This window comes from Pelophylax lessonae (genome assembly GCF_965119305.1).
Source record: "Pelophylax lessonae genome assembly, chromosome: 1".
Classification (NCBI taxonomy): domain Eukaryota; kingdom Metazoa; phylum Chordata; class Amphibia; order Anura; family Ranidae; genus Pelophylax; species Pelophylax lessonae.
This window is the reverse complement of record NC_138768.1, coordinates 328,101,251-328,113,304: the sequence shown is the minus strand read 5'-3', so window position 1 is coordinate 328,113,304 and position 12,054 is coordinate 328,101,251. Positions and strand designations below refer to the sequence as shown.

General features: G+C 46.0%; 1 protein-coding gene across 1 annotated transcript in view; it reads right to left on the bottom strand.

The window, feature by feature from the left end:
* ACIN1 (apoptotic chromatin condensation inducer 1) overlaps positions 1 to 12,054 on the bottom strand; it is a 219,613-nt gene that overhangs the window by 20,281 nt on the left and 187,278 nt on the right. The window contains exon 12 of the mRNA XM_082244819.1: positions 5,323 to 5,368. Within this exon, the coding sequence (XP_082100945.1) occupies positions 5,323 to 5,368 (46 nt within the window). The remainder of the gene's footprint in view (positions 1 to 5,322; positions 5,369 to 12,054) is intronic.

Sequence of the window (12,054 nt, the reverse complement as noted above, 5' to 3'; positions counted from 1 at the left end):
CTTAAGATGTCCCAAAGCAGTCAATGAGGGGTGGAAACAGCAATACACTTAACTCCCAAAAAAGGCCAAACATAATGAAGCAAAAAATACACCCTCAAGAGGCAGGAGACAACAGCAGCCTGCAAAACTTTACAGCCAGATGCAGCATCCGCAGATGCAAGAACATCTACCTTGTAAAACTTTGTCAATGTGTGTACAGATGACCATGTGGCCGTCTTGCACACCTGGACCACTGATGCCTGATGGAAGGCCCAGGAGGCACTAAGAGCCCTTGTAGAACACGCCTTAACCGGGAAGGGAGGAACCTGACCCCCGTTGGAATAGGCCTGCACCACCGTCTGCCTAATCCATTTGGAAATTGTTGCAGCACATGCAGCTTGCCCCTTACGAGATCCATCTGTAAGGGCAAAGAATCTGATTTTCAAATCCACTCAGTCGCCGCCAGGTACACCCTAATTGCCCGAACCACATCCAGGAAATGTAAGGCAATTTCTTCAGGATGTTTCAGCTTAGGGCACAAAGAAGGCAACACAATGTCTATTAAGTGGAAACCCGAGACGACCTTAGGAACGAACAACTGACAGGGACGCAAAACCACTTTGTCACTGTGAACCACCAGTAAGGTGATTGACAGGACAATGCAGCCAACTCCCGACACCCTGCGTGCAGAAGTAATAGCCGACAAGAAAGCCACTGTGATAGAGTAAGCAGAGGAAGGTCACGAATATTTCCAAAAGGCGGTTTTTGAAGAACCAACAGTGCCAAATTAAGATCCCACGGAGGTACCAGGGACCTCACCGGAGGAGCCAAATGGCGAACCCCCTGGAGGAAAGTGTGAACCAAGGAATTTGCAGCCAACAACTGTCCGAAAAAAATTGGCAAAGCTGAAATCTGGCCCTTTATTGTGCCCAGAGCCAAGCGCTGATCTACACCCTGTTGTAGAAACTCCAGCAGACAGGGCACTGAAAAGGAATGGGGAGAAACCCGAGACTCACACTAAAATGTATGCCCTCCAGACTCGGATAAATCTTCCATGAAGTAGATTTTCTAGCTTTTAACACCGTCAAATTTGGTTATTCCTACAACCCTCTGTCCTTCAGTACCTAGCTTTCAAAGCCAAGCCGTTAAAGCCAGCGACCGTAAAGCAAGATGGAAGATCGGTCCTTGAGACAAAAGATCTTCTGAGAGGGAGTCTCCAAGGAGCATCAGCTACCAGCCCTACTAGATCTGCATACCAAGACCGGTGAGGCCAGTCTGAAGCCACCAGAATGACTGGAATCCCTTCTGCCTTGATTCTGCTCAGAAGTTGTAATGGAAAGAAAATCGTAAATTAGACAATACTCATCTCACGGGGCCACTAGAGCGTCAGCCAAAATGACCCGAGACCTTGCCACAAACCTCCGAACCTGCCGGTTGAGACGAGAGGCCAACAGGTCCACATCAGGGGTCCCCCACCGGAGACAATTGTTGAAACACTTCCGGGTGAAGAGACGATTCGCCCGGCTCCAACGCTTGTCGACTGAGATAGTCCACCTGCCAATTTTCCACCCCTGCAATGTGCAGAGCAGAGAGGGCTGGAACATATTTGTTCTGCCCACCTTAGAATACCGGCCACTTCTCTGGCCGCTAGACAACTTAATGTGGCTCCTTGATGATGGACAAAGGCCACATCCATGGCATTGTCTTGTTCGAATCCTCACCAGGCACCCCAGCAGACAATTCATCTACAGGGACAGACAAAGCCTGATCGCCCGAATCTCCAGGATGTCGATTGGCAGACTAGACTCCTCCCAAGTCCAAAATCCTTGAGCTGAGTCTGAGCCCAAGACACCTCCCCACTCAGACAGGCTTGCATCTGTGCAAACCACTGTCAGTACAGGGGGAGAAAAGTAATTACCCTGCCAAAGCGCCGGGTAACGGAGCCACCATATCAGGGAGCCCCTCACACCCCGGCTCAACAAGATCAGATTGTCCAGGGATGGTGGAATCTTGTACCACTTTGCAAGACTCTAGTTTTGCAGAGGTCTGGTATGGAACGGAGCAAACGGAACTACCTCAAAAAGGTGGAGACCATCTAACCCAGCACTTGCATGCATGCAAGTCCTGAGAGATGACCGACGGTTGGCTAACAGGAGCCAAATCGCATACTGCAACTTCAGAAGTTTCACCTAGGAAGAAAAACCCAGGCTGAGGCTGAATCAAAAGTCAGGCCCAGGTAGTCCAATCTGTTGAGTCACAGCCGATTTCTGAAAATTCAGTTTTCAGCCAGACTCTTGCAGAGTTTGCACAGTGATGTCCAGATCATCCTTTAAGACAGATGAAGACTTGGAGATCGTCCACGTAACCCAGTACCGTGATCCCCCTCTGCCTGAGCAGGGCCAACACTTTTGTGAACACCCTAGGGAGCTCAGACGAGACCAAAGGGTAACGCCACGAATGGATAATGCTCCTCTCACACGGCAAAGCAAATGCTGGTGCCTGACGTATTGGGATATGAAGGTAAGCGTCTGATATCGATAGAGGACAGAAAAACCCCTTGATGAAGGGATGCCATGACTAAATTTATGAACTCAAAGCAGTTTAGAGCCTTAAGGTTCAAAAGCGGACAGTCCTTGCCTTTCTTCCTGGGAACATTAAACCGATTGGAAAAAAAAAAAAATCCCTGAAAAACTTTCCAACTCCAGAACCAGCACAATTACTCCCTGCGATAATAGATCCTGCACCGCCCTGTAAAGGCCAGGCAGCCGATCCGGGGACAGGTGCAAATTGGAAGGGAAGAACCTCGCCGGAGGAAAGGACTAAAACTCGATCTTGTAAACGGAGCAACTCGTGGACTCATTTGTCTTGAATGAAAAAGGTCCACAGATCTGGAAAGAAACAAAGACGTCCCCCCACCGCAGGTACGGGTGAGGGCATCCCCTTCAGGCAGAGGAAGGCTTGTCAGCAGGACCAGCAGAACCCCCTTTTGTCTTTCCAACTCAGCGTCTCTTGGAACCTCCTGCGAAGTTACGGGAGGATCTTAAACCCTTGTCCTGCGAGCCAGCGGAACGAAAGGGCTGTTTTTGAGCCAAAAAGAATGGACCACGTTTACGACGAGGCTCTTTGCTCTTGCAACCTGAGGAAGAAGAGTACTCTTACCTCCTGCAAGACCTCTAATGAGCTCTTCCATACAAGCACCGAACAGGCTGTCGCCCACAAAGGGGAGCTCAGTCAGCACCTTTTTGGAAGCCTGGTCCGCAGACCAATGTTTTAGCCAAATCATGCGGCAAAGGATCACAGCCATCACAGGCACTCTGCAAGCCAAAGGGGCCACATCCAAAGATCACAGATCTACTGTAACCCCTATATCAACTGATCCGCCAGCTCAGGAGGATGCTGACCCCCTTCCAGATCCTGGCATAGAAGCTTTGCCCATTCCGTCAAAATCTGGGAGACCAAAGTGATGGCAAACACCGGCCTCAAAATTGAACCTGCCACAGGGAAAAAGGTATCAGACCAGATCCTCAGCCCTCTTGTCCACCGGGTCTTTAAAAAGACAGGGAATTTTCCACCGGAAGGAGCGTGGCTTTATTCAGTCTGGAAAACTGAGAATCCACCACCGGTGGAACCGTTCGATTTTTTCAAAAGGATACCTCCTAACGCTTAGGTATTCCAACCATGCGTTTTGGGGATCCCCACTCACTAGCGACAATCGTGTCGAAATAGCCAGTCACCTTGGATGGTCTGTGGGTACCAAATAGCACCGGCACAGCACTTGCTGTGTTCTCCAATTTTAAAGTATCCTGCACTGATAAGTGCCTTCACAAGAGCTTTTTCATGCGCGGTCGTAGTGGAGCAGGATTCATCCTCACTGTCAGGGCACTCAGGGTGCGTGGACGCAGACCCAGTGGGTTGACTGGTGCCCACAGCGGCCAAAATCAACCTCACAAATCTGAGGAGGTAGAGGATACAGGTTAAGGGGGGCGCTTCTTGCTAGGCCGCTTTTGAAGGGCCATATACAACTGTGGACACTAGGGACTGCAGAACCGCCATCATAGCCACCAGGGCAGACAGACCCAGAGGGTTCCGCAGCTTCTGAGAGTGGGTCAGGTGGTGACATGCTCCAGGGACTCCATTTTTAATTCGGTTGGCCCCCAGGTTATGTGAAAAAAATTGCTAAAAACGCAAGTGGTACTACAAGTCCCAGCACACCAGCGGCACTGCTATAGCAGAAAGAGGGAGCTGCACCCAGCAGGGACTCACCACCAACTTAGGGAAGGACCCAGATTGGCTTGCTGCTTGCCATGCAGCGATCAGAGAAAGAGGAACCACTGTCACTGCCACAGACTACAAGAAAAAGGCCAATAGGAAATTGCAATAGGAAAATCCGAAAATATGGCCGCCGAAGCTTCAGCACAGCCATCCACAGAAAAATGACGGCGGCGCAGCACCCAGGACCCCCAACGAATCTTCAGGTACCTCTAGCCCGCCGGGGGGTCCTAACAGAGACCCCACCCCAGACATGTGCCACATAATGTTAGTGTGAGCCGCCAGGGGCATGCTCCTTCCCCTCCTCCAGCCCAGCACCCCGTACCTGAAAGTAGCCTGGCCAACCTGGGGGGAGGGTGACCCCACTAGTGAGGGGGAAGGGACACACACACACCCCATGTGGGAGGGCCTACCAACCCAGGGAAGGGCCCACGTCCACCCCAACATTTCCCCAGAGGAGAGGGAAGACACTACTCACATCTGGGAACTGAGCGGGCAGCACCACTCCTAACAGTCTATCGCACCATTTTGGAATGGGGTTGCTACAGGCAAGAGTGTCGTGACCAGGGCTATGCGCCCTCGCGAGGTGTTTCACTCACCAGCCAGCCCCCCTCCAGTGGGGCGGTCACGGCCAACCTAGCGAGGAGCTAAAGTTGGGTCACACTTGCTGGCCAGACAGGGAAGATAGTAAGGATCTAGGATATTCAGTGCGTCGCCCAGTCCGGTAGTTGTAGTTCTCACAGAACAGAAAATAAAAAAAAAAATTCAGTTTAAAAAAGGAAAAAAATGCCAGGACCAGAGATCCCAGCAAGGAACTAGGTCCCGAAAAACAAAAACTTAAGTACTATAGCAGGAAGTGGGAGTATACCCCCTAGGATTGTCCTATGGGTGTAATCAAAGTGTTTTCTGCCTTGTCTTACTCCTTTAGAGCGTAGCATCCCCAAGGGTCAAAAGATATGGAGCGGTGTCCGTCAATGAACAAAAGAGAAATGTTAGATTTTCAATATTAAACTGATTCCCAAAAAAGTTTCTCTAACAAAATCAAACCATACCAAAGTGAATAATCTTACTTACAAATCACAGAGATCTTCCTCTTGAAAGTCCTTGGTGGTGTTGCACTCTACAGAAAAGGGACAAAGGGTAGAGACAAAAGGAAGGGGGTGGATGCATTACAGCATCCCAGGGAGAAAAGGCAGTGGTTAGAAAAATAAACCATGAATGATATCAGAAATTAAATTAAAAGCAAAGGGTAGGGGAAAAGCAGAGAAAAAAAAAAACCTGCAGATATAAGCCAAACCCTTAATATTTGAGAGGATTTGAGATTGCAGAACACAAGCTGGATGGAATTAATCAAGTTGGTTGTGCATGTTTTAAGACAGATTGTAATAAGAAATTCAGCATGAAAATTTCTCATTAAATATCCTACAACTCCCTCTTATGAGAATCTCCAACACCAAGAATCTTGCATTATCTAGAAAACAGAAATCTCAAATTTCCTAACTCATGCTTGTGAAAGGCTGACCAGCATATGCTGAAAATTTTAATGCAAAGAGGAAGGGGAAAAAAACCCACACTAAACATTTACAGCAGGAGTTAGGTACCTTACACATTGGCTATTCTACAATTACTATTTTTCTTTGCAGATAATGCAAAATCCAATTAAAATTAACCCATTGCCCGTGGCAGTCATGCACTCTGGACCATGACTGATGCGACACTTAAAAACATTTCCCCTTGTTTAGCTTTGCTCTCCCTAAAGAAATCAAAACCAGCAGTTATTGACAATATCTCCACAGTATAGAAACTAATCAGGCAAATTGTAACCAAACTTGACATCCACATTAAATGAGGACACCCTTCTGGATACTTTATAAGTCAGAACAAACTTTTAGTAACCTGAAAACCATATATAAAAATATAATGTAGGCTTAAGTACGTTATACCATGCTGCCAGTGTTGCGATTCAGACATTCCCTTCAAAAAGCATAGCTATGTCCTGTATTCCCTGTCCCAAGCATAAGAAGAATCTGTCAGATCTCAAAGGAAGTGAAATTATAGAGAAATAAAATAGGTCTACCATCACAAGGAAACCCGAAAAAACAAAAAACTGAAGCCTCATAGAGTGGGCACAGTTATATGGATTCTGCTGTTCTCAGTAAAGCTTTGCCAGTGTCCAATCACCTGTGAAGGTGGAAGCATATAACTTTTAGTCTAAGAATAAAGTACGTGTCCTGTACAATGAAGATAAGCAATTTTTAATAGAAGAGTCGTACACATGGCCGGCTTCATTTGGACATGCATGCTGGAAAACCAGCAGCCGACTAGCTGCCGATCAGCCCTCTCAGCCAATTGGCAGAGAGCAATTACAGGAGTCTTTTGGCGGGGGCCGCTTTTCCTGTCAGAATGCAATAGCTCAGCGGGGGAGATCGCTGCACTAACCTCCCATTTTAGTACAGCAGCTCCGAACTGGAGCTGTACGTTTTTTTTTTTTTAATGCAACCCATGTGTACCAGGCTTAATAATCAATGCAAGAAGAGAGCCTGTCAGACGGCAATGAAAAAAGATTTCAGGATGAAGGCAATGCATGGCACCTAAAGAACAGAAAAAGAAGCTGAGGAGGGGAATGTGCATTTTATACCCCAAGATAAACATCCTGCACGCATAGAAACAAAATCCAAGCAGTAGAACGCCCAATTTTCTTTATATTTTCAGGGCATATTTGTGCTGATCAGCTTCTCTCCTCCCCAGCTGTCAAACAGGACTCCTGCCACAGGCTCAGGCAGACATCAGCTAGTTTACATAGAACATTAAGATTTGTGCGGTCCTGCACTCCTAGAATGAAGATAAAGCTGCATGGCTCCTTCTAGCGAGCTATAGCTGATGGTCTGTACTAGCAGAGAAGCTGGAGTCTGGTGCACTTCACTTTGCCGAGACTGGGTTTTATCCTCATTCCAAGACTTTCCATTTTTGATCCTCATCCCAGGAGGTGGCTAGGGTGCAGGACAGCACACTCCTGCCAGGTTGCGACTTCCTAAACAAACAGGAAAGCCAGAGTCGAGGGAACCTGTGGCCCAACAGTGAGCCATGGCCCCGTGGTTGGCAACTGCTGTTCTATAGCACTGGACTCGTTTAAAGCAAAGATAGGTTTGCACATGTAGGACAATCAAAAGGTTAATTTCCCTACCACTGGCAGTGACGTAAATGCTCATAACTTGCAGGTACAGAGGAACACGCAGCATAACTTGCGATTGTCTCAGCTATACCATATAAGTATAGGGAAAAAGTTGTTTAAGTCAGATTTCCAATTAGAACTTTCATGGGGCTGACAGTCTCTTCACCCTTATGCGACAGCACAGGGCTAATTACCATCAGCCCCAGATAAGCTAACTCCTAATAAAAATACAAGTATTTTTGCAAAAAACAAAATGTGCACTATCCCCCCTCCCCCCTCATGATCAATGGTTTCTATTTGCCCATTCATGAAATTTGACCTTGGCACATCTATCTGTAGTGTTTACTTCTCTATCTTCAAAGCATTAAGTTCCGTTGCGTTCTCCTGCTCCGTTCTTCTGTTATCAGCATGATAACTTCTGACAAGTTCTCCATCAACTGTCGAGGCGGATGAATAGAAAACAGATTAGCAGTAGGCTGGTCTGTTCACAGCACAGCTCTGCATGATTGTGTAGAAGGGGGTGTGTGCCTTCCCTCCAATCAGCTGTCTGTATGGCCAAACTTTCCTCCCACGGATGAATCAGGAAGAGAAAATTTCAACTGGACGTGCACTTTCTAAACAGTCTAGAAAGTTGAAGACCTCACATTACAAGCAAAACTTATGTAGGGAGATTTTTTTTTTTTAATCTTTTTGCATCATCTGAGGAGGGTTCACTTCACTGGGTTTATGTGAGGGGTTACATCCACTTTAATGCATTCTATGCATGAAGGTGAAAAACCTCCTGTGCTGCAGCTCCCCCCAGACCACCCCCCCCTCCCTTTCCTTACTCAAGCCCAATCCAGCAATGTGCACGAGCCAGCGGCTCCAGCTGCTGTCTCTCCTCATTAGACAGATTGATAGCAGCAAGAGCCATTGGCTCCTGCTGCTGTCAATCAAATCCAGTGACAGGGTAATGGGGCCGAGTCCCACTGTGTGTCAATGGACGCAGCAGCAGGACTCGGGAGCAAGCCCACGTGGATACCCCCAGGGAAATCTGCTTTCCATGGGGGCACCCTATGAAGAGGGGCCTGGAGCGCTGACAGGGCACTCCAGAAGTGGATCTGGGCTGCTCTGTGGAAAACAATTGCATAGAGCAGGTAAGCATAGGCATGTTTGTTAGAAAGAAGAAAAAAAAAACCCACACACAAGGGTTTACAATCCCTTTAATGTGGCTGTATTTGTGAAGCTCTGCACAGCTGCGCCGATTTTAAAATGCAACAGCGATTGTGGATGAGATATACCCCCACCAGCTGCTAAGAGGGGGGAGGTGCTGGAGCAGGTTACACTTTAAACATGGGTGTAACATGCTCCAAAAGATGAACTTAAGCCTTTTAAGTAGAATTAAACCCATCAATTTAACGGTTGTCCAAAACAAAAAATGACATGTGTCAGTGTTACTAGTGATTAGGTTAGCTTTACGGTGAGGCCATAAAATGGCTGATATAGCTGATCACATGCAGATCAAACAGACAATGATGGCAGCATTATTGGCTGTAAAGGACAGAAGGGTGTGCTTCCACCTTAAAGTAGAACGTCACTCTCCTAATCAACATTTTTAACCTGCATGCTGCTAGCATTAGTTAGTTAAATATAGGGTAGTAGATCATATTTACTGGTTTTAAACTTTTTTTTTTTACATTTCTTCAGTTACTTCTTTATTTCCTGCCTAGGCAAATGAGGTCATACAACCCACAAGTCTTTAAGAGGGGAGGAGAGGTTTTCTCAGCTAAGCACAATCTCCTGCATGCATACTTGAGCTAAGGGCAGGAAGTAAATGCTGCATGAATCATTTTCCCTTAACCACTTGCCGACCGCCGCACGACTATCTACGTCGGCGGTCAGCCCCTCACAGGCAAAGTGACGTAGGGCTACGTCACTAGCTTGTGAGGGTCCAGGGAGCGAGCGCGCGCCCCCAGAGGCGCGCTCCCGCGTGGTCACGGACCCCCCCCCCCCGCGCGTGTGACCGGTGGACTCGATGTCCGCCGGCCACTCTGCGATCGGCGGGGGAGAAAGTCAGGCAGCTTGTGTAAACAAGCTGCCTGTCATTCTCCTCGGTGTAAAGACACTGATCACACGGATCTACTATGTAGATCCGTTGATCAGTGTCCTTACAGCTCAAGCCACAGCCAATCACAGTAGAAAGCACGCCCCTAGGGACACACACAGCCCCTCCCAAATAAAGTTAACCCCTTCACTACCAGTGTATTTTTACAGTAACAGTGCATATGTATAGCACTGATTACTGTAGAAATGTCATTGGTAATCCCAAAAGTGTCAAAAATGTCAGTCAAGGGTCCGATCTGTCCGCCCCAATGTCGCAAAAAAAAAAAAAAAAAAAAAAAAAAAAAAAAAATCGCAGATCGCCACCATTACGCGTTAAAAAAAAAAAAAACAACAAAAATGACAAAAATCTTTCCCTTTGTTAGTAAACGCGATAACTTTTGCGCAAACCAATCAAAATACGCTTTTTGCGATTTTTTTTACCAAACATAGGTAGCATTTAAACAAATTGGCCGAAAATGTTAAAAAAATTTTGATTTTTACATTTTTGGGGGGGGGGAATTTCATATAAAAAAATATGAAAAATATTGCTATTTTTGCAAAATTGACGCTCTTTATTTGTTTATAGCGCATGATCAAAAAAAATCGCACAGGTGATCAAATACTACCAAAAGAAAGCTCTGTTTGTGGGAAAAAAAGGACGCCAAATTCGTTTAGGTACAGCGTCGCACGACCGTGCAATTGTCCGTTAAAGTCACGCAGTGCCGAATCGCAAAATACCCCCTGGTCGTTTAGCAGCCAAATCCTCCGGAGCTGAAGTGGTTAAAGAGGTTGTAAACTCGGTAAAATTTTTTTTTTTTTTACAACCTGAAAGAGAAATACATAATGAGCTAGTATGCATCGCATACTAGCTCATTATGAAATACTTACCTTAGAACGAGCCCCCGCCGTGCCGTCCGCTCACCTCTATGACGGGCAACATGTCTAGTCGCCGGCTTCTGGGATCGCGGCATCCGGCCATCTGATTGGCCAGAGCCGTGGTGACGTCACTCCCGCGCGCGGGAGCTGACAGTCACTGCACGGGGCTCTGAAGGAACGGCACGAGTGGCCGTTCCTTCATAGCGCATGCACCAGTGACGTCACTGGATGCATCGAAGGTAAATATCTCCTAAACGGTACAAGTTTAGGAGATATTTACAGTACCTATAGATAAGCCTTATCATAGGCTTACCTATAGGTACAACTTGCAGAGGAGGGTTTACTTCCTCTTTAAGATGACCATTGCCAGAAACGCTAGGGGGTGTTATGCAAAATGATTTCTCACAAAAATAAAAAGCATAGAGACATGGATGGATGGGGAGTTTGCTTTGAATATTGAAAATTAAATGGCGTTTTTTGGATAGTGGTGCTCAGATGCAGTGAAGAGCCACTTTAAAAAATCAGACTTGAGCCCATACAGCCTCAATTGGAATGCAAGAACAGAAATGGACAATGCCATTGCTAATTTTGAATGCTGCGGTTTCCATGGTGCTCATTTTTACCTGTTCGACTGTGGGGGTGGACAAATACAAATTTGCTCACCGGATCTGGCTGTCCTTTCTCCCTGAACTCAAGAGCTGGATTTCAGGGAGAAGAAATAGCCAGATTGCTGCTGTGTTTTTTACAACACAGAACTCTGTGCTGTTATTGGCTACCGATCAGCAGGTATACAGTCAAAATCATAGGCAGTAACCTACTGACAAACTTGTGATGTGTCCAGTCACACCACAGATCCACAAGAGGTGCATGCACATGCGCCCTAAGACCAAGAAGTGCCTTGCGACATAGCAGTACATCGCTGTGACACCTGCTAGTGGCAAATTTACTGATAGTGGGAGTAAAGTGGTTAAACAATCATGCCTCATACTTCATCTTCACAGGCTTGCCACAAAGCAAAACTAACAAACTGAAGTGCCCACCATCTTCAAAAATATTTCTATCCTCGTGTATAAAGAACTGCTGTTCCCCAACAAAGGACTAGACAAATCCAGTAACCGTATATGATTTTTGGCTCCTAAAAACGAGATGGCTTCTAAGTTACCATTGCCTTTATTGGTGTGCCTTTGCTGTAGCAAAACTTGCTGTGCAATGTATACAAAAACATTCTTGAAAGGAATAGATAAGTAAACACCTATAACAACCAGAATTTAAGGCTGGTTAGGTTACAGGAAAACAGCTAAGAAAGCAATATTTTCCAAGTAACAGTTAAATCAATCCAAGCTGATGTTCTGCAATGTGTGCTTTAGCAAATTAAAATAAAAAGGATAGAAAAAAAAAAAAAAAAGAAGAAAAAAAAAAAAAAAAAAAAAAGAATTTTCATTAAAAAGGAGCTCCACTTGAAACTTAGAACTTGTATTTGGTTTAGAAATCCTATTGTTTTACATGGCCGTGTTGTACTCACTATAATCACACACTGTTCTGGGACTGATCTGTTGTATAATAGTACTGCTTGTTTGGAATATAAGAGGCATTTAAGAAAGCACTTACTATTTTCGAATAAAAATATACGTTCATAACACCTGTATGTAAGAGGAAGCAAAACTGGAATACACTGT